General features: G+C 42.4%; 2 protein-coding genes across 2 annotated transcripts; both read left to right on the top strand.

The window, feature by feature from the left end:
- The first annotated feature begins 5,084 nt into the window (after positions 1 to 5,084).
- Positions 5,085 to 6,477, top strand: LOC141617512 (uncharacterized). Its single transcript, XM_074434709.1, has 3 exons — positions 5,085 to 5,436; positions 5,575 to 5,749; positions 5,853 to 6,477. Exons 1-3 carry the CDS (start codon positions 5,085 to 5,087, stop codon positions 6,475 to 6,477), a joined length of 1,152 nt encoding a protein of 383 aa, XP_074290810.1.
- Positions 6,478 to 7,735: 1,258 nt separating this feature from the next.
- Positions 7,736 to 17,983, top strand: LOC141623368 (uncharacterized). The gene is made up of 5 exons (XM_074439477.1): positions 7,736 to 8,146; positions 12,484 to 12,574; positions 12,763 to 12,833; positions 12,934 to 12,990; positions 16,555 to 17,983. The coding sequence occupies exons 1-5, from the start codon at positions 8,027 to 8,029 to the stop codon at positions 16,750 to 16,752; spliced, it is 537 nt and encodes a 178-aa protein (XP_074295578.1). The 5' UTR covers positions 7,736 to 8,026; the 3' UTR covers positions 16,753 to 17,983.
- Positions 17,984 to 18,183: the final 200 nt, after the last annotated feature.

The following is an 18,183-nucleotide window of genomic DNA, read 5'->3' as shown; positions in this document are numbered from 1 at the left end:
CTCACACTGTCATACCGACAAGAGCGGTAGTCTTTATCGATAGCGATGTCGGCTCACACTGTCATACCGACAAGAGCGGCAGTCTCCATGAAGAAATAGGCGCCATCGCAGTCACCCCAAGTAGTAGACGCCACGGCAGCCACCCCAAGAGGTTTGACGCCGTCGCATCACTCCAAGTGGTAGACGCCACGCCCTCATGAAGAATTAGGCGCCGTCGCAGCCACCCCAAGTAGTAGACGCCACGGCAGATCACCCCAAGAGGTTTGACGCCGTTGCAAGCCACTCCAAGTGGTAGACGCCACTAGTAGCTCTCACGAAGAAATAGGCGCCGTCGCAGTCACCCCAAGAGGTTTGACGCCGTCGCAGTCACTCCAAGTTGTGGACGCCACGGCGCCTCATGAAGAATTAGGCACCGTCGCAGCACCCCAAGTAGTAGACGCCACGGCAAATCACCCCAAGAGGATTGACGCCGTCGCAGCCACTCCAAGTGGTAGACGCCACTAGCCTCCATCAAGAAGTGGGTGCCGTCGCAGTCACCCCAAGTAGTAAACGCCACGGTAGTCACCCCAAGAGGTTTGACGCCGTCGCAAATCACTCCAAGCGGTAGACGCCACGACGATCATAACAAGAAGCGATGTCTTTGGCTCACACTGTCACACCGACAAGAGCGGCAATCACGACCAGCGCAGTTGATACTCGCAAAGCAATCAAAACGCCTTAGAAGCATTACACAGTTGAGGAACGCACTCTAGACTGCCTCGGTCAAGCCAAGGCGGAAACAAAGGAGACGCCCAATTAATAAAAAAAAAAAAAAAAAAAAAAAAACTCGGAAAAGGAATGAGGTAAAGACCTCGGCCAAGTCGGAGGCAGAAGAAACGAGCTCTTATTAAATATGTTCAACAAATTACAAGAAATACAAACGACGGTCGTCCCCATAAGGGTCAGCCAAAAGACAACCTACCAAAGTTGCACAAAATGCAAAGACAAAGGCAAAAGGGTACAGATATCATCTCCCTATGTCTGCTGTTCTTGCCGCCATCGCCAGCGGTAGCAAAGACCTTCCTCAAGGGGCAACCCAAAGAGCTTCCCTAAACCTCGGCTTCAAAGACCTCGGCTTTTTAGCCTCGGCCTCCTCAGCTGCCCTTGCCCTCTCGGCCTCCTCCTTGGCCGCCTTAGCCTTCTCAAAGAAGAGTCGCGCCTCCTCGGCCGCCTCCTGCTCTATCTTCACCCGCACCGCCTCCTTGGCCTTCTCCTCCACGGCCTTATCCTTAGCTTCGAGCTTGTCGTCAAACAGCTCGTCGAATTTGCTCCACGGAAAGGAACCTTCAAGAGGGAAAAGCTCCTCAATTACTTCCCTGGCAGCGTCTTCGGCGATCCCGAATTCGAGCACAGGTCGTGGAGCATTTTGGTTTGGAGCATCTCAATGTCGTCCTCCTTTTGCCCGATGATGGCCTCCTTGCTCCGAATCACTTTCCCTGGATCTCAAAACCGTTCTCGAATTCATTCCTCTCGCTGAAATAGAGGTCGGCGTGCCTCGAACAAGGTTACACTTCGCCAAAGACTTTTCAATTTCGGCCAGCAGCTAGCCTCTCGGCCTTGGCTCTCTCAAAGAAGGACCTCCTTTTCGGCGTCCTCCCGAGCTTTCTCTCGCCCAAGAGCGCCTTCTCGGCCTCCCCCCAAAGCCTCTTCTAATTGAGAAGATCCAGCTTCGCCTTCGCGGCCACCTTCTTAGTGGCATTAAGCTCAAAAGCGGACTGAGCCACGGCCTTCTCCTGCTCCATGATACGAGCACCGGTCGCCTCGTTCCACCTCGCCGATCTCTTGATCAACCTCGTGCTTTCCGCTACAAGTCGTGAGGGGGAAACCTTCGGGATGAAGAGTCACCGGCGACGTTATGATCACCAGCTGCGGTCGGGAAAGGGAAACCTTCGGGATGAAGAGTCGATGGCGACGTTATGATCACCACTGCGCGGTTTCTCCTCCGCTTCGCCGACAAGAGCGGCCGACGAAATGGCGATCTACAAAATTTAAAGTAAGCATCAGTATCAACATACATAGACATGCCGGAGAGCCTGTCACCGGCAGCGCCTAATGAACCGGCTAAGTCTGAGCCACAGGATAGATCAATACCGTGCTTGGCCTTCTTGGCCGAATGGCGCATTCCCTCGTCAGCAGCAGAAGCAACGGCAGTGGTAAAGGCTGTCTGCTTTCTTTTACGGACAAGGGGAGACCCCTCCTCCTCATCGGAGTCATCCCCATTGGAGATGTAAACGATCTCCACCGTCTCCTTCTGAACAGGGGGGATGGAAGGCGGAGCCGATGTCGACGCCATCACCGCCGAAGGTTTTGTTTTTCGCGTATGGCGCGGCATGTTACTAACAACCTTCGCCTGGGCCTCCACCGCATTCAAGCTTTTCAGCCGCTGGTCCATAAGATCATTCGGCGACGTCCTACGGTCATGGGTCAGAGCCTTGGGATGCAAGTTAGCAACGGTTTTGTCTTTGTGCAGCCCCATCCTCCGGAGGATATCCTCGACAAATCGGTCCAAAGTAGTCTGCGAAAGAAATAAAAGCGAGAATTAAGTAGAAGAAATAAATCGAAGTTCGAAAAACAAGAACATTAAGAGCGGTGATGGGCCTCATACCGACCCCACTCACCCCGTGCTAGGGGCCGGTATGAGGCCGACATGGCGAGCGGCTCATCCCGGAGAATGATCTCATGCGTTGGGGAATCCATTTTTTCGGCACCCCACCCTTGTCCGCCTCAAAAAGCCTCATCGCCAGCTTCTCATCCTCTTTAAGAAGGACCTTGCTGGCATCCATCTTGAGCTTCTTCCGGCTGACCCATCTGTCATGCTCCGCCTTAGTCTCACACCGCAAATTCACTTGGTCTTTGAAGGAGAGGGGCAGCGGATAGTCATCCGGCACCTTAACATACACCCACCGATCTCTCCAGTCTTTGCAAGAAGTAAGTTTGTCAACAGAGACATAACCTTTCTCCGTGTGCACACTGTACCAACCGACGCGGCCAGAGATTGACGGCTGGAGATAATGAAGCCGGCGGAATAAATTCACCGTCGGGGCCTCCCCCTTGAAGAGACAAAGCCACACAAAGCCGACTATCGTCCTCATGGCCAACGGATGCAGTTGGGCCACAGCGACGTTCATAGCTTTAATGATGGCCATGACGTACTCATTCAGCGGAAACCGGAGCCCGTACTCCAAGTGTCGCATGTATACGCCCGGTATGGCCCGGCGGAGGGCAACAGACGGCCGACCCTCCTCGGGGATAACAATCTTGTATCCCCGCCAAAGAAGAAATGGCCCTCCGAAAAATTTCTCACCGGAACAATCGCCAACTTATGGGTCCAAGCTCGGTCAACGCGTACCTTACGAGACGTCACCGTGATCCATAACGTCATCGCCTCACCTCTTTGGGACGAGCCTCTTCAAAGATCATCACCAAAATCGTCTACGTCATCATCGACATCAGAGTCATCCTCCCATTCCTCCAAAATTCGAGGATCGACTTCAGGAGAGGGAGACCTAGGGCCCCAGTGCCTTATCGGGGGGGCGTCCAATTTCTCCTCCTCATCAAGACGCGACGGACCCCCCCCCCCCGTCGGTTTGCTAGGCCCGGCATCGCGGAAGACATGTTTACAATAATAACTTACAGAGTTAAGAAATTGGGAAGTTTGTTTGTTTACCTTGAAGAAAAACACTCACGAGTAACAACTCGAGAAATAGAAGACAAAGAAGCCTTTGAAAGTTTAAAGAGAAGAAAATTTTGGAGAATGAAATTGGTGACCAATTTCACGGGATAACTCGCCCTATTTATAGGAAAAGCCCATGAAGAAAGACCAATCGAGAACAGCCCATGAAGCGTCAACCAATCAAAAGCGGTACACGTGTCGGACATGCAACCACGGGATGTCAATCGTTGCAACAAATAACGTCAATCAATGCAACAGTGACCAAGCGTCTTCAACACGCCCATTCGTATCTCTCCGCCTATTCACCTTCCTCAACAAATTCCCAAGCATCCGTTCTCCGCCGCCACATGATCAATCAAGCTAAGTAGCGCGCCGGGGCAATCAAAAACAACCGGCACTCTCAACCCCGGTCTCGGCCAACGTCACTTTTTTTCCACATCGGATGCCCTTTACGCATCCATGCGGAGGGGGGACATGGTACGGCCTAAGAAAAGACCAGGCCGAGGTAAAAGAAGCCGCCGCAGAAGAAGCCGATGCAGAAAATTTTTTACAAATTATTTGCGCAGAATATACGCTCAAACGTAAATCGGAGCCCATACCACGGCATAGACTACGCTGGGGGCAAATTGATGGGGCATATTCTGCACCGCTGACCAAGTCAACATATTGAGCAAGGTCAAAGATATCCACAAAGAAGTCAACGGCTTAGGCGGCCTTAGGCGATGCAAATTTCATCTACTGTCGGCTGGTCTCGGATGGCAACTTGCCAGCCGGAGCACATACCCGCGTACTCACATCCAAGACCCCTCGGCGGCGAGTCAACAGGGCCCGCCGGCCTGCCATAGGTCCCTCGGCCGAGGGGTAGATCAGTCTTTCCACCTGCTAGCCACTTGGCCACTTGGCCACTACGTGACAAAAGGTGAAAGCCTATAAATACTCCTCAACCTTCATTGAGGAAAGTATCCACAACTTAACCTAAGAAACACTATTCATCTGGTATAATCTTCCCTATCTCTCTACAATATACATTTAGCCAAGGAACAGCTTATCCCCTAAGTTACTGACTTGAGCGTCGGAGTGAGTACGCTTGGCACAAAGCCAAGCCCTCAGTTCGTTCATTGTTGCAGGAGAGGCCGAGATGAACGATAAAGACAAGAAGGATTCAACCAAGGACATCATTCTACAAGCAACGGGTGGTAACGAATATCTGCTCTGGAATCACACCCGGAACAAGTTCAAAAATCTAGTGATGAAGTGTGTTACAAGTGCTGCTTTCAGTCTAGCTATTAATAGAGAAACGTTCGGTTTTTTTCATGGCAAAAGGGGATTAAGACAGGGAGATCCCATCTCCTCTCTATTATTTACCTTATGCATGGAATACTTAAGCAGAATTTTGGCTTGTGCTACTGAAAAGATGCAATTTAATTATCACCCTCTTTGCAAACAAATGATGCTTACTCATCTGATGTTTGCAGATGATTTGTTGATGTTTTGTAAAGGAAATGCTCACTCCATGGTGCTGTTGCTAAGGGCCTTTTCTGCTTTCTCTAATGCCTCTGGATTGAAGATGAATCCTCAGAAATCTTGTGCTTATTTTAATGGGGTGCAGAGTGGCCTGAAGCAGGAAATATTATCTATATCAGGGTTCTTAGAGGGTACTTTACCTTTTAAGTACCTTGGTGTTCCTATTACAGCTGGAAGATTGAAAATCAAAGATTGTGCAAGTCTGATTGATAAAATTGTGAGTAGAGTAAGGAGTCTTGGTGCTAAGAAATTATCCTTTGCTAGTAGACTTACTCTAGTAAGCTCTGTATTATCAACAATGCATACGTATTGAGCTTCTATGTTTGTGCTGCCTCAAGGTGTTATTAAAAGAGTGGATGCTATTTGTAGAAATTTTCTATGGGAAGGTGGTGTTGAATATAATAAGGCACCATTGCTTTCTTGGCAGAAGGTCTGTTCTCCTAAGAAGGAGGGAGGACTGGGACTGAAATGGAGTGAAACATGGAATATTGCTACTGTTGGCAAGCTTGCATGGTGGGCTGCAACCAGACCGATAATAAGTCAGGGTCCAGTGGGTCCACCATGTGTATATGAAAGCTAGTCCTTGGTCTGATTATACTCCCTCTACTGATGTCAGCTGGCACTGGAGGAAGGTATGTCAGGTGAGGGACATAGTTAAGCAAGGTTTTCTGAATGATGGGAATGTTGGAAGCTATACTGTTAAGGGTTGCTATAATTGGTTAAGGGGAAGGAATGATGAAGTCACTTGGTATAAGTCTGTCTGGTGCACTCTAGCTGCCCCTAAACATGCGTTCATTGCTTGGTTAGTTTCACAACAGGCTTTGAGGATGAAGGACAGACTGTATGTTTACAAGGTTGTAGATGATAATCTTTGCTGCTTGTGTGCTATGGCTATTGAGAGCCATACTCATGTGTTCCAGGATTGTCCATATACTTTGCAGGTGATGAATTTGGTTACTACTTCGTTAGGAGCTTCTTTTAGCTCTGGAAATGTGCTTCAACAGATTAAGAGGAGGAGATGGAGTAGCCTGAGAAAGAAAGTCACCAGTGCTGCTATAATTGCAGTATGGTACTATGTGTGGATACAAAGGAATGAAGCTTGGGTCCATCATCGATTGGTTTGTCCGTCCCTGGTGGCTAGGCAGATTGCTACTTCTCTCCATAATAGATTTCATACATGTTGTAACAAGCCTATTCCTTCTAGGGATAGACTTTGGTTAAGTAAGGTGCGCTTGATGTAAACATTAGCACAAATATGATCGAAATTTGTATGTATTGCTGATTATCAATGAAAAGCTGACATTTTAGCAAAAAAAAAATCAAATCTCAAAAAAAAAAAATTGTACAAATTATCAAAATAAATTATTAGATTCTCAAAATAAAATATTTTGCTACAACTATATTCACTATTTTACTTGTATTTTGTGTTATTAAGCTGGTCTTATGCATAAAATGGTGCTACACAACAATTCGTGATTTTCTTTACATTTTGAACCGAAAAATTTTGGATCAATAGATAGTGGAATATAAGCAACGTCGCACTGTAGTAATCACTTGGTCCTATTGTTAACATAGAGGAGAAGCAATGTAAAATATATTCGTTAATTTAAGAGTCATATAACACGATTAAAAATCAGAATTAACAAATATATTTTAGTTCGGTAAAATCTAATTAAATGACACCATTGTTGTTGTAGATGAAATTTGACACTTCCGTAACCGGTAACCCTCTTTTACATCATTGTTTGTAGAGATGGAAGTGAGCACGCAACGAGTTGTTGGACTATCACGACACGAGATTAGCACGACTCAGTATGGTATGATATGCCGTGGGCCAAAGTTTGAGAAACAAGACTCTGCTAAGCCTAAGCAGAATACGACCAACCTGGCACGACACGCTTAGCACGCCCAAAATACGAAAAAATTAAACTAAGTGGAGGAATTGCTTGAGATCTCCCAAGAATAGTACGACACCACACTCCATGAGTCGTGCCTGTGCTGACATTTCTATTTAACCGGCACTGCACGACACATAGCCCCTTTCTCATGCCAGCCTGTGCCATCTTCTCCTGCATGCATGCATGGTGGGCTAACACGAGGCACAGCTCAGCACGACCCACTTGTTGTTTGATACAACCTTTCACAAGAGGCCATAAGCTTAGCTCAGACCCGGCCTTAATTACACGTCGCGCCTTTATTAGGCCGGGCCACAAGCTTTTTTGGGCGATATCCAAAGTCCAAGCCCACAAGGCCACAAAAATATAGGATAGGGCGGGTTGGACCGTTGGGCTGAACCATTCGATCAGCTCTACTCGTGTATCAAGTCCCATCAAACATGGCATATGTGGCTAATAATGCCGAGTTTCAAAAGGATAAACTGTCAACAGACTTGACAGAGACCCAACTCCCAAGGGTCCAGAAGTGAGAAGGCAGTGACGTAAAAATGTGAAGTAGCAGAAAATATCTAGATTAAGAAAATCGAAAACCACAAGTAAATAGCCATGTGTATAAACCTACTAAATATGGTATACTTCCGGAAGCTTCTCAAGAGATATTTTGATAAAGCATCCCCATTCCCCATCAAACAAATTCCCTCCAAATACACCACCGCCATTCTTGTTATCTCTAGATTTTTCCGCGTCTTTCTTTATAAACCTCACTCAACCTTCCCATTTTCCCCCTGTTTCATTAATCCAACACTATTATTATAACTCTGCCTTCAATTGTACTACCCGTGTTTTATCACATTATTATTATTATTATTATTATTATTATTATTATTATTATTGCATGCTTGAATCAATGGAAGTTAATAAGCTCGCATCTTCTGAATCATACTATCATGTGCTTAATGTAATGCCTCATTCTTCCCAAAACGATATTCGTCGCGCTTATCGCAAGCTCGCTATGGTATGTAAAGTTTTACACTCCTATGCAGTGGCCGAACTAGGATTCATATTTAGGGGATGAGAGGTACTAGTAAAGTAGTAATTCAATTAAATTAATTTTGAAAAAATCCAAAACACCAAATAGAGAGGTCAATTTTATTAATTAAAAAAGATAGATAGAATTATGATGCAGTGTGGCAAGTTTGTTAGGAAATTAATTGTAACAACCCTTGAGTTGGTTAAAGTCGGTTAGAAGGTTGTTAGCTGTCAGTTTGTTAGTTGTCATTAGCTGGCAAGTTAGTTATATAAATACAACATAATCAGAATAAATGAATTCATTCAATCATAATATCAATCTTACAATTCTCATTTTATATCTTTACTTCTCTTTCTACTCTTCTATCTAATTCCTCAATAATTCACAAGGTTGAGCTTGGCTCCTTTGGTTATTATTGTCGAATTACAGTACAAGAACTGCTGTACTGTAACATTGGTATCAGAGTGGGGAGGATGAACAGGAGGAAGTCCTTGTTGACTTAGAGGATGACATTGTGGAGGAGCAATTATTGGATGAACCTTGTATTTCGATGAATGCCCTTTCTGGTAATCAAAGTTATCAAACTATGAGAGTAGTGGGTACATATGGTAGAAAACCCTTACATATCCTCATAGATTCTAGCAAAGACTCATAACTTCATGGATCTGTCTTTGGCTAAAAATTTGGGCTGCCGCTTAGAAAAGATCCCACCCAAGTCAGTGGTCAAGTCATTGATGGGAATCACTTGGCCTGTCAATTTATTTGCAAGAATTTTGCTTGGAATTTACATGGGCAAGCCTTTACCACTGATGTCTTGTTAATTCCGTTGGGGAGTTGTGATATGGTCTTAGGAGTGCAATGGTTGAGTATCCTAGGACCTGTACAATGGGATTTTAAGAAGTTGGTTATGGAATTTCAATGGAAAGGTACTCCAGTTAGGTTGCAAGGGGTACCAGCAACTCAATTTAAGGTTCATAAGGGAGAAATCTCTCAAAAAATGGTGTCCCAAGCATCTCAGTTGTGTTTGCTACAGTTGGTTCCTCCTACTAGCAGCATGGATATGGAGTTAAATCACCTGTCCATACCCATAGACACAGAAACTGAACCACCCTGTCATGAACTTCAAAATCTTTTGACCAAGTATAAAGGAGTATTTGAGGAACCTAAGGGTCTTCCTCCATCTAGAGGGGTGTTTGATCATAAAATTCCAATGGAACCAGGGGCAACTCCAGTAAGCATTAGACCATATAGATACCCTTTGAAACAAAGAGATATCATTGAAAAACTAGTGGAAGAGATGTTAGCAAATGGCATTATTCAAAATAGTAGCAGTCCATTTGCATCTCCTGTGGTTTTAGTGGGCAAGAAGGATGGTACCTGGAGGTTATGCATTGATTATAGAGCACTCAACAAAGCAACAATCAAAGACAAATTTCCAATTCCAGTCATTGATGAGCTTATAGATGAACTATCTGGAGCAACCATATTGATGGTCAATCTAAGGCGTGCTATCACCAACTCGGAATGAATAAAGATGATGTTTATAAAACAGCCTTCAAAACTCACGAGGGCCATTATGAATTTTTGGTGATGACCTTTGGCCTTACAAATGCACCTGCCTCCTTCCAAGGATGGATGAATTCTGTTTTTAAGAAGCTACTAAGGAAATGCGTGCTAGTATTTTTTGATGATATACTAGTGTATAGCAATTCACCAGAAGAGCATTGGAAACATTTGGAGGACGTTTTTCAACTAATGCAAAGATCATAATATGTCAGCTAAGGCATCTAAATGTTCCTTTGCTATGAAGAAAGTGGAATATTTGGGCCACTTTATCTCCTGGGAATGGGGTGGAGACAAATCCAAAGAAGATTCAGTCATTGCAAAATGGCCCATACCGCATCAGTCAAGGAGTTGAGGAGCTTTTTTAGGATTGGCGGGGTATTACGAAAGTTTGTTAAAGCATATGTCAGAATAAGCGTGCCTCTCACCAATCTATTGAAGAAAGGGGCATTTGTGTGGAATCAAGAAGCTCAATCTGCCTTTGAACAGCTAAAGATAGCACTAACTACTGCTCCCGTACTTGCAGAACCTGATTTCTCCAAACAATTTACAAGAGAGACAGAGATGCTTCAAATGATGGAATAGGGGCGCTTCTCATGCAAGATGATCACCCATTAGCCTATATCAAGAGAGCATTGGGGCCTAAATGGCAAAAGCTATCGGTGTATGAAAAAGAATTGTTGGCCATTGTATTTGCGGTCAAAAATGGGAACAATACCCTGACAAAGATTTTTCCTTATCGAACGGACCAAAAGAGCCTTAAATGGTTATTACAAAGTTAGAAAATCTCTACTCCTTTCCAAAGAATTTTGGCTATCCAAATTGATGGGATTCGATTATGAGATACAATATAGGAGTGGAAAAGAGAATCAGGCACAGATGCTTTGTCAAGGGTCCAGGGGTCGAAATATTACTAATGGCTATTTCGAGTGTCATCCGATCTTAAGCAACTCATTGCACAAAGCTATTCAACAGATGAGTACCTATCAGCTATTATTCAGAAAATCAATCAACAAGAAATTGTTAACCATTATTCATTTCAAGATGGTTTCCTTAGAAGGAAAGGGAAAATTGTTGTTGGAAATGATATGCAATTAAGAGGGCAACTTTTACAATGGCTTCATGCTTCAGAGAAGCGAGCCACTGTCGAGATAACACTTTGAAAAGAGTAAAGACATTGTTTTATTGGAAAGGTATGACAAAAGAGGTGGCAAGATTTGTGAGGAATTGCACAATTTGTCGAGCAAAGGCCGATTGTGGCCGCATACCTGTGGATTGCTGCAATGCACGCCAATTCCGGAAGAGGTGTGGGTAGACATCTCCATGGATTTCATTACTGGACTTCCTAAATCTAATGGGAAGGATGTCATATTTGTGGTGGTAGATAGATTAAGCAAAAGTGCTCATTTTGTGGCACTAGCTCACCCTTTTTCAAAGAAAGACAAGTGGCTCAAGCTTACCTAGATAACATATTCAAGCCGCACGGTTGGCAAGAAGCATTGTGAGTGATAGAGATTCAAAGATTCCTTAGTCGGTTTGGCAAGGATTATTCTCTTTGCATGGCACTGAATTCAAACTCTCCTCGGCTTATCACCCCCAAACAGATGGTCAAACAGAGGTCGTGAATAGGTGTTTGGAAGCATACTTAAGATGTGTATGTGGGGATAAACCTAAGGAATGGAGTTTATGGTTGCCATTGGGTGAGTGGTGGTTCAACACTCATTTTTGCAGACCGCACTCGGCCATACTCCTTATGAGGTTGTCTACAATCACCACCATTACACCCGCCTTATTTACCTGGTGAATCAAGTTGAGGCAATTGATAGATCATTGCGAAGAGGGAGCAAATGATTTCATTAATCAAACAAAGATTTAGTAAAAGCACAAGCTAGAATGAAGCGATTGGCGGATGGACACGGATGATGATAGGGAATTTCTTTGTGGGGGACTGGGTATGGCTCAAACTTCAACCATATAGGCAAATCTCTGTGCAACAAAGGGCTAATCAAAAGCTAGCTCATAAATATTCGACCCTTTCAAGTAGAGGCAAGAATTGGACAGGTTGCTTACAAGCTCAAACTACCTACTACTGCTCAAATACATGATGTCTTCCATGTATCACAGTTAAAGAAATTTAGGGGTACACTGCCCATTGCCATCCATATTCCTAGCTGGCTACAAGGACGACTAGCTGATCAGACATTGCAACCAACTGCAATCCTGGACAGAAGAACTGTTAAATTCCAAAATGGAGCTCAAGTCCAGTACTTGATTCAGTGGGAAGGATTTGCAGAATTTGAAGCTACATGGGAGCCTGCTTTGGCATTTGAAGCAAAATATCCTGACTTTATCATTCCCGGAGTTAATACTTGACTTGAGGACAAGTCATTCTTGATGGGAGGAAGTATGATGCAGTGTGGCAAGTTTGTTAGGAAATTAATTGTAACAACCCTTGAGTTGGTTAAAGTCGGTTAGAAGGTTGTTAGCTGTCAGTTTGTTAGTTGTCATTAGCTGGCAAGTTAGTTATATAAATACAACATAACTGTAAACAAATGAATTCATTCAATCATAATATCAATCTTACAATTCTCATTTTATATCTTTACTTCTCTTTCTACTCTTCTATCTAATTCCTCAATAATTCACAAGGTTGAGCTTGGCTCCTTTGGTTATTATTGTCGAATTACAGTACAAGAACTGCTGTACTGTAACAAATTAATTGTTGGAGTGGCTCCCAAAGTTTTGTGTTTTTGGTGCAGCAATGGCATCCGGATAAATGGGCAAATAGTCGTCCAGCTTTTGTTGGGGAGGCCAAGCGAAAGTTCCAGAAGATTCAGGAGGCATATTCTGGTAATTAACAATACTGGCTTGATATGAGATTATTAATTACCATGTATGGTAGGTAACTTGTTCCGTTCCAATCAGGATCAGGTGTTTGCCCTTAAGGTAAACAAATGAGTGAGACGGAAAGGGTAATATGAATATCAAAAGATAAAACAAGGTACTTACTGATCTGAATGTTTGTTTTGACATTACAGTGTTGTCGGATCCAAGGAAGAAGATGTTGTATGATGCAGGAATGTACGATCCCACTGAGGAACATGACGAGGTTTGATTCAAATGTTTGATTTATTAAATTATGTTTCGTTTAATATGGGTAGCAGATTGAAAAGTAAGTACTGAGAGAAGACTAATGTTGATGGATGCAGGGTTTGTGCGATTTCATGCAAGAAATGTGGTCGCTCATGTCACAAGTTAAACAAGAGGTTTGTATTTCTTCAATTCTCTGCCTGCCTTCTGTAGAGTTAGTTATTCCCGTGGTTTTGGTTGGGAAATGCGTTTTACTTGGCAATCTGTTTCTGCAGTGCTGAATTTTTGCTAACTAATTAGCCCTCTCATACAGTTTATGATACAAATTGCCAATTATATTCGTCAATTCTGATTGTAGTTTCTGTGACGAGTTATGTCATGTTGGAAGGACGAAAACCTATGGAAGATCTCAGGAGAAAGGTTTCTCCTTAACCATTGGAACAATATATATATATAGGAAAAATAGGACATCTTTGTGGTTAAGACTAGATTCTCGAACTGTGGGCAAGCAAGAGAAAGTTTAAATTTCAATAATCAAATTGTCAATTGTCGGAGTATGCTGTGAGTGTATACATGTTATATACTGTATTTTGAGTTTATCTAAAGGACTTATTTGCTGGTTATGTGGATTTCGGTTAAGTACAACAACAACATCAGAGCCTTAATCCCAAAATGATTTGGGGTCGGCTGACATGAATCATCCTTTCGAACCGTCTATGGGTGAACGCACGCCTCAAAATGCGAATAAGAAAAAGGAAGATGAAAAACAAAAAGGGAGAACGAAAATGTAATGGAAAGTCAAGGTGAACTTAGGGGTTTTAAAATCGAATTTCGTCTTTCTTTTATAAAAACTTAAAATTTAAATCGAGAGAAAAGATTAAAACGATTTTTAAAAACCGAAATAGAGTTAAGGATCCGGAATGAACCAGGTAAAATCTATAAGAAAGTGATTGTTGAAAAAGTGTATAATAAAGGAGAGAAAAATAAATAAATTAATTTCTTTAAATTAAATAAATAAAAAAAAACACTAAATCTGTCAAAAAACATCAAATACTAAACGTCCACATGTATCATTTCCCTTCATTGTGACCTCTCCGTCACCATACTCTCCTCAAGCCCCAAAACTCTTATATCGTGCTCTATCACTCTCAACCATGTCTGCCTCTCCTTCCTCCGCCTCTAGGGACCTTTTTTCTTTCTCCAAGTCTCCAAATCATAACTGGTGCGTTCATAGGTCTCCTTCTCACATGGCCAAACCATCTTAGTCGGTTTTCCATCATCTTGTCCTCTATTGGCGCCACTTCTACCTTTTCCCTAATCACCTCATTCCTTAACCGATCTTTCCTTGTATGTCCGCACATCCACCTCAACATGCGCATCTCCGCCACACTCATCTTTTGAATGTGACAATGTTTCACGGCCCAACACTCGGAGCCGTAAAGTAGGGCAGGCCTAATTGCCGTGCGATAAAATTTTCCCTTTAATCTTTGGGGCATATCTTTATCGCATAGAAACCCTGAAGCACTCTTCCATTTTAACCATCCCGCTTTAATTCTGTGAGCCACATCTCCGTCTAACTCCCCATCTTTTTTGAATAATAGATTCTAGATATCTGAAGAAATCCGAACCACCATCTCTTATTGCAAATCTTACACTTGGAATTTTTTTATAACATGTTTTGTTGCGTTGTAAATAACTTAACCGAGTTAAACTAATATTAAGTTTGTATGGTTGATCCCTATGATCTTGTGGTGTTGGGAGCATTCCATTTTGATTGGGTCATCTAAACATCTCTCATCCTTAGCTCTAAAACTAGTTAAGAGTTCCTTAGAAAAAAAGGAGTCAAGAGTTTGATCACATCACTCACACGTCTGTTAAATGTGGATGAGGTTCATTCGTGTCTAGTGTGTCTTCTAGGTCGGTAACTATAATGATAGAATTATGAACGGTTGAATATTATTGAATTGCATTGCATAGTTTACGATTCATGAATACAACTTATATACTAGAGTACATGGCTACGATTCTAGGGTTACATAATTACAAAATAAGGAATACGAGATATACATAAGATACGGAGAAGATACAAAGCTAGATATAGAAAATATATACTATAACTAAATATATTACAAAGACGAGAATTAGGCAGGTGATATATTCTCAATACGCTCCCGCAAGTTGGACGGTCGGAACGTAAGTCCAAACTTGGAATCCAGAAGAAGAATGCGATCTTTGGAGAATGGTGTAGGAAGTGGATCAACAAGTTGAGCATCTCTTGTTGATATGTGGAACATGGATAGTACGTAGCTAGACTCACTTACGAATTAAATGAAATCCATACGCAAGTTTTTTTTTTTTTTTTTTTTATATGGGTATCGGATTGGCGGGGTAGTGGGACGCACCAAAATTGACACAGAAAATTGCGGGAACGGATGACTAAGTCGATGATGCTAGGTAGTCGGAGGTGTCGTTTTTATCGTGTAGACAGTCGGAGAAGGAGGTGTCGAAAGATGCTGAAGTTAGCCGACTTTTCGAAAATAAAGTGTGTTTGCGACGGTCTTTGATGAGGTCGTTGGAGGGTCAAACAGTAACGAAAATCCGATTTTTTGGACGTTTTGGAATCGTGAGATTACTAATTTTGTGAATATGGAAATAGTCGGGGTCGTTGATAGTCCTAAGTGGTGCGAAAAAGGGTCGAAAAGGCTGCTGGTCAGGCCTCTGTTTTTGTGAAAACAGAGTCTGTTTGGTGGTGTATTTGCGTGAGGCATTGGCTCGGTTTCCGAGAGTTCTAAACTACGTTTTCAGGCGAGAATGGGAGGTGCCGAACTGGGTTGTAGTACGGTGGTCGAATGACGGTACCATGGTGGTTGTGAATGGTGACGATTGACCTTTTTTTTTTTTTTTTTTTTTGTGGAGGAGCGAATTATGGTGTGTGTCGATGTCGTTTATGCGTGTGATGCAGGAGAAACTCATGGTGGCGTGAATAAGGAGCAGCGGTGGCTGTCGTTTTTGAGTTCGAATGACGACAGTGGTGGTGAGGCCGTCGGTTTTGGAGGTCAAGGGTTTCACCTGTGATGGGTAAAATATTGGGCAAGGGTTTGTCGTTTAAACAAAGATGCTTTGTGATGTAATTATTGTGTGTGGTTTCAGTAACAGAGTAGAGAAAGTCGGTTTCAGTAACGGTGTATGTTTGAAGCAATTCGCGGATAAAGGCAGCGGAAGTGGAGATTGGTTCCATCGTGAAGGAAATATTGTTGTGATGCGTAGAAGGTGTTTGCGGAGTTTCGAAAGCAACGGGTATACGTTTGATGCAATGCGCGGGTGATGGCAACGGAAGTGGGTCGGGTTTTGGGTGGGTAGATTTTCGGAAATAGGATCTACTCCGAGGGATTTAACCTCTATCAAGAGCACGAGGCTCTGATACCATGATAGAATTATGAACGGTTGAATATTATTGAATTGCATTGCATAGTTTACGATTCATGAATACAACTTATATACTAGAGTACATGGCTACGATTCTAGGGTTACATAATTACAAAATAAGGAATACGAGATATACATAAGATACGGAGAAGATACAAAGCTAGATATAGAAAATATATACTATAACTAAATATATTACAAAGACGAGAATTAGGCAGGTGATATATTCTCAATATATAATTCCTGTTACTACTCTTTAAGAGTTAGACATTTTACATGACATGCTAATTTTGTATGATCCGTGGCTGTTACAGGAGGTTGCTTGCAGCATGGAGGATCTTCAAGGTATGTTGGCCGAGTTGGTTCAAGGATTTGATGCTCCCCAATGGTCTCCTGCCCCGTCTTTAAATACCAATTGGGGTTGTTCTGCAAATTTGCAGCAAGGACCTGGGACAAATGAAAAAGCCTCCGATAGACATAGCTCATCCTTTGGGGTGTTTTGCTGTAGATAGAATGTTTATGCGGAAGCTAGTGAAGCATCCATCAACTAGGCTTCAATTCGATTGACACCACATATAATGTTTATTACCGACCTCAAACCTCGGGCACTGATGAGAGCGGAAACTCCTGTGCATCCAGGAAACGAATGTAGACGGAATCTGAAATGTGCAGCAGTGCAGGAGACAGTGGCGAATCTTAGTAAGATTTTAAAGAGGGGCCGAAAGAATTTTTTTTTATTTTTTTTAACATAACATAAAATTGATTGAGTAGCATAAAAAAAATAAAGTTCTTACACATTATGCTTAGCCTAAAAAAGGATTACACTTTTAGAAGTAATACAACCGTCTCAAAACCTTATTTTGTTTAAATGTATTATTTTCGAATTTTTACAAGTATATAAGTTAGATTACTACTCTGTATTTAATAGTAAAATTTTGAGCTCAACATTTATGCAGAGGAGAAATTTTTTATATCAAAGTTCAAAACTCTATGGCAAAGCTCAGAAATTATATAATATCAGGCTCAGAAAGAAATCATTTTTTTTTTGTGTGTGATAAAGTATAAACTTAAAGACCATTTATACGTTAGTTATGTAGAACTACTTGTATAATGAACAAATACATAGCATAAACTAGGTCTAAAAAAATCAAATTTAACGTACAATTCTGACTTGCGTAAGAAGTTCCTAAAACAAAGCCTTTTTAATAACTAATTTATGGGGAGTATTATATTTGTAATAATAGATTTGTTGTACAAGGCTCCAGTTGAGTTTTGTACTCTTGTGTACACTTTTTGTACAATAGTGCCTTTTAAAATACCAAGTTACCAAGACACACCTACGTGACTACCTAGAGTCCTACTCTCTTACTCCGTATTATGGAGTACAAGGCTCCCGTTTATCCAACTTGTTAAAGTGAGGGGGGCCGGGGGGCCATTTTCAGTGTATTTAAAGCCCAGCTCCTTATAATGTTTGACTTGGGCCATAATTAGAGGGGGGGCCTGGCCCCTGTCCAGAGCTGAAGAGATCCGCCACTGGCAGGAGAGTTCTTTAATCAAATAAAGGTCGTCATTGTGCACTTTTTTTTTTTTTTTTGTAGTTGTATGTATACTTGTATGTAAATAGGCTTTATTTTGTGATGATGTGCATCTAATAGAAGGCCTGCTGAGGGTTCTCACTTCTCATCTTTGGTGTAATTTTGATAAGGATCATCTCTTCTCACTAGTGCCATCTTTGGTATCTTACTACGGAGTAATACATTATGGAATATGGTGTGTGTATACATATCTATGGTACTCCGACATGACTGAGATTGAGAAATGTAGGCCATTTTAGGCAACTTATTCCAACATGTTTATGTATGAATAAGTTATGGGGATGAGGTTTGATTGTCTCAATATCAACTGTTTGAGTTTAAGAGGCCGTTTTTACTGGGATGCTCGGA

Source organism: Silene latifolia, chromosome X, assembly GCF_048544455.1.
Source record: "Silene latifolia isolate original U9 population chromosome X, ASM4854445v1, whole genome shotgun sequence".
In the NCBI taxonomy this organism is placed as follows: Eukaryota; Viridiplantae; Streptophyta; class Magnoliopsida; order Caryophyllales; family Caryophyllaceae; genus Silene; species Silene latifolia.
This window is presented reverse-complemented; position numbering and strand designations above follow the sequence as displayed.

Excerpts from the sequence above, each read along its gene's own strand:
- LOC141617512 (XM_074434709.1), top strand. The coding sequence starts at position 5,085 with ATGGAATACTTAAGCAGAATTTTGGCTTGTGCTACTGAAAAGATGCAA. Across the intron at positions 5,437-5,574 it reads GAAAATCAAAGATTGTGCAA|GTGTTATTAAAAGAGTGGAT; the intron begins GTCTGATTGATA and ends TGCTGCCTCAAG. Across the intron at positions 5,750-5,852 it reads ACTGTTGGCAAGCTTGCATG|CTGGCACTGGAGGAAGGTAT; the intron begins GTGGGCTGCAAC and ends TACTGATGTCAG.
- LOC141623368 (XM_074439477.1), top strand. The coding sequence starts at position 8,027 with ATGCTTGAATCAATGGAAGTTAATAAGCTCGCATCTTCTGAATCATAC. Across the intron at positions 12,575-12,762 it reads GATTCAGGAGGCATATTCTG|TGTTGTCGGATCCAAGGAAG; the intron begins GTAATTAACAAT and ends TTGACATTACAG. Across the intron at positions 12,834-12,933 it reads CCACTGAGGAACATGACGAG|GGTTTGTGCGATTTCATGCA; the intron begins GTTTGATTCAAA and ends TGATGGATGCAG.